The sequence below is a fragment of the Muscardinus avellanarius genome (assembly GCF_963383645.1).
Source record: "Muscardinus avellanarius genome assembly, chromosome: 7".
Taxonomy (NCBI): Eukaryota; Metazoa; Chordata; class Mammalia; order Rodentia; family Gliridae; genus Muscardinus; species Muscardinus avellanarius.
The window spans coordinates 113,045,577-113,048,211 of record NC_137793.1 but is presented as its reverse complement, the minus strand read 5'-3'; the positions used below and the strand labels follow the sequence as shown (position 1 = coordinate 113,048,211).

The 2,635-nt window shown below is 54.3% G+C and overlaps 1 protein-coding gene across 1 annotated transcript; it reads right to left on the bottom strand.

Moving 5' to 3' along the window:
- Positions 1-366: 366 nt before the first annotated feature.
- Positions 367-1,260, bottom strand: PIGC (phosphatidylinositol glycan anchor biosynthesis class C; the record flags this gene model as incomplete). The annotated part of the gene is made up of 1 exon (XM_080699632.1): positions 367-1,260. One exon carries the CDS (start codon positions 1,258-1,260, stop codon positions 367-369), a length of 894 nt encoding a protein of 297 aa, XP_080555758.1.
- Positions 1,261-2,635: the final 1,375 nt, after the last annotated feature.

Below are 2,635 nucleotides of genomic sequence, written 5' to 3'. Positions count from 1 at the left end.
CACACACACACACACACACACACACACCCTCTTCATGCCCCTTTTGTCTGCCTTCTGCTTTCAGAAAAATCAAGAGACAACTTGATGGATTTTTTTTAATAAATAGAAACCACATCACTTCATTTGTTACCACGAATAACAAATGAGGCAATTATTCAAGAGGGCACCAGAAAGCTTTTTCATCACAATAACAGAAAGGACAAGTGCCGGCACCGCCCAAGCCTTTGGTTAACCCTTGTTTCTGATCTCTGCTCTCTCATCCGCATCAGCCTGCTGCTTCCAGAATGGACTCTGCCTTCGGCTTTGACCCTGGTTAGGATGCTCATCTTTTCAGCTGGCCTTAGTAACACTGCAGAGGTCCCTAACTCAGCTGAGGAACCTGGACAAGTCTTCTTTGATTTCGGCTTCGTCCCAAGGCCCATGAATATTTTCCTTAAAAAGCTGCAGGCGGATGAGGTAGTAAGGGCAGAGGCACGAGATGGTCACCAGCAGAAAGGCAAAGAGGATGGCGCCCACGGCACTGATGGACAGAAGGCCTCCCCAGGCTGAAAGCGCAAAGAGCAGCGTGACCGCCACGTAGCTGCGGGGAGTGCGTGCCTTCAGCTTCTTCTGCAACATGGGCCACAGGGCAAAGATCTGGATGGCAAACGTCACCATGATGAAAGCGTGCAGGGACCGGGGGAGGCGCGAGGCCAGGCAGACCGAGGCGAAGATGGCCATGTTCAAGGAAAGTGTGCTGGACACAATGGCGGCATTGGCACCATAGTCAAAGAAGATGAGGTGGCCTAACAGCATGAAGACCGACATGGCGTAGATGGTGTCGGTGCTGACCGACTCCGTCAGGGTCTTCAGCACAGGGGAAAAGCCGTACGTAAAAGTAATGAAGACCAGGGCGCTCTTCAGGTCAGCCCACCGGGTCCGCCCGCTCTTCTTCCGCCCCTCCCCTCCATCGATGAGGTCAAACAACACATAACCCACCAATGACAACACCAGGCCAGTCCCGAAAAGCCAGTGAGGGGCCAGAAGACCTTCATCCATGTACCACCAGATAACCACGAAGACACAGACACTGCACAGCTGTTGTATCACCACACTGGACTCAAACACCACGGCCCAGTACTGGTATTTCCGGGCATAGATATTTTTCCGGAGCTCTTCCAGGAACCGACGGTCCACGTAGTTATCAGGAAAGGGCTGGCGCTCATATAAGACCTTCTGCCACTTGGCCTCCTTAGTGCTGGTTACAGGCTGGTCACACATTGTCTTATCCTCGGGCCAGTTAAATCTCCCTCGAAGAAGTCCATTTGGTTCTCGTTCTTTATGAAGTTTTGAAGTAAGACCTTTCTTTGAATTCCATTCTGATATCCCCCCGACCTTTCCTTGTTTACAAAGGCAGCAATCGGCTAGGCCTGCAATAGACAAGCTTGTTCTCTGTGGCAGGACAACACAGCCAAGTTCCTAAAAGCAAAGAGAGCTTTGTGAATTTATGGAAGTTTTGAAAGGTCAAGGTAGATCTGATTGGAAATCAAACCAGCTCATTTTACTAAGTCTAAACACAATCCATGTGGTGCTCGTTTTTATAACTTGGGCTATTAAAACTGCATTTCAGGCTTTCAAATAAAAATCCCTTGAATAATAACATATGCTGGCTGTCCTTCACTGAGTACCTATGCTACGTGGCTATGTATCTTTCACGATCCTGCAAGTTAGTATTAGCCCCACTTTAACTAGTAAAACAGAGGCGATCCAAAGTGGTCGCACACTTTTGGCCCAAAGTAACAGAATGGTAAACGGCGGAGCCAGGATTTAAACCGGGGTTTGCTCTCAAAGCCTGCGCCTCACATCACCTCCCTCCAAACCTGCCTTGAAGATCCGTGCTCCCCAGGAGGCAGGAGGCACTGCACACCTGCATCTGGAATTTATGCACTCATAAGGGACAGAATCACAGCTTCTACTGGGCTCATAAAGGCACCTTTTTTTTTTTTCTTTCTGTGTAAGTGACCGGTCCAGTGACCACAGTAAACTGCACGATCCGGAAAAGTATGCGCCCTAGGATGCAGCCCAAAGCAAGGGCTCAAAGACCCTCCACCTCTTCACACCATCCTTCAAAGGGGTTCTTTGTTGGGTATGTCTTTTTGGAGCCGGGGCTCGAACCCAGAGCGCCGCTTTGCCACTGGGCTGCCTCCCGGCCCCTCGCACCATCCTTTAAGGAGCCACTTAGGACACCCTCCTTAAAACTCGGACCCTCGGCAAACCCACCCTCTTCCGCGCAGGGGAAACCTTCAGCCAGAAACGCCACTGTCATCGGGAAATGGGAGGAGGAAGTCCTTGCTGCCCGACCTTACTTCCTCCACCCGGGCCACGCCAGGCTCTGCGGGGCGAGCCGGCGCCCGGGGAGCCCCCCCTGCAGCGGGCCGGGGCGGCTCGGGGCCGCAGGGCTGGAGGTCCGCGCCGCCCGGAAGACCAAGGCTGGCCCGCCGCGCCTCCCCAGGCCCGGCCACCTCCCCGGCCCCCCGCCGCCGCCGCCCTCCCCGCCTCGGGTCAGCGCGGACGGCGAGGCGGCGGCGGCCCGGACCCGCTGCCGCCGCACGGAACCCACCTGCCGCGGGCGCCGGGCTGCGCGGCGGAGGGCGGA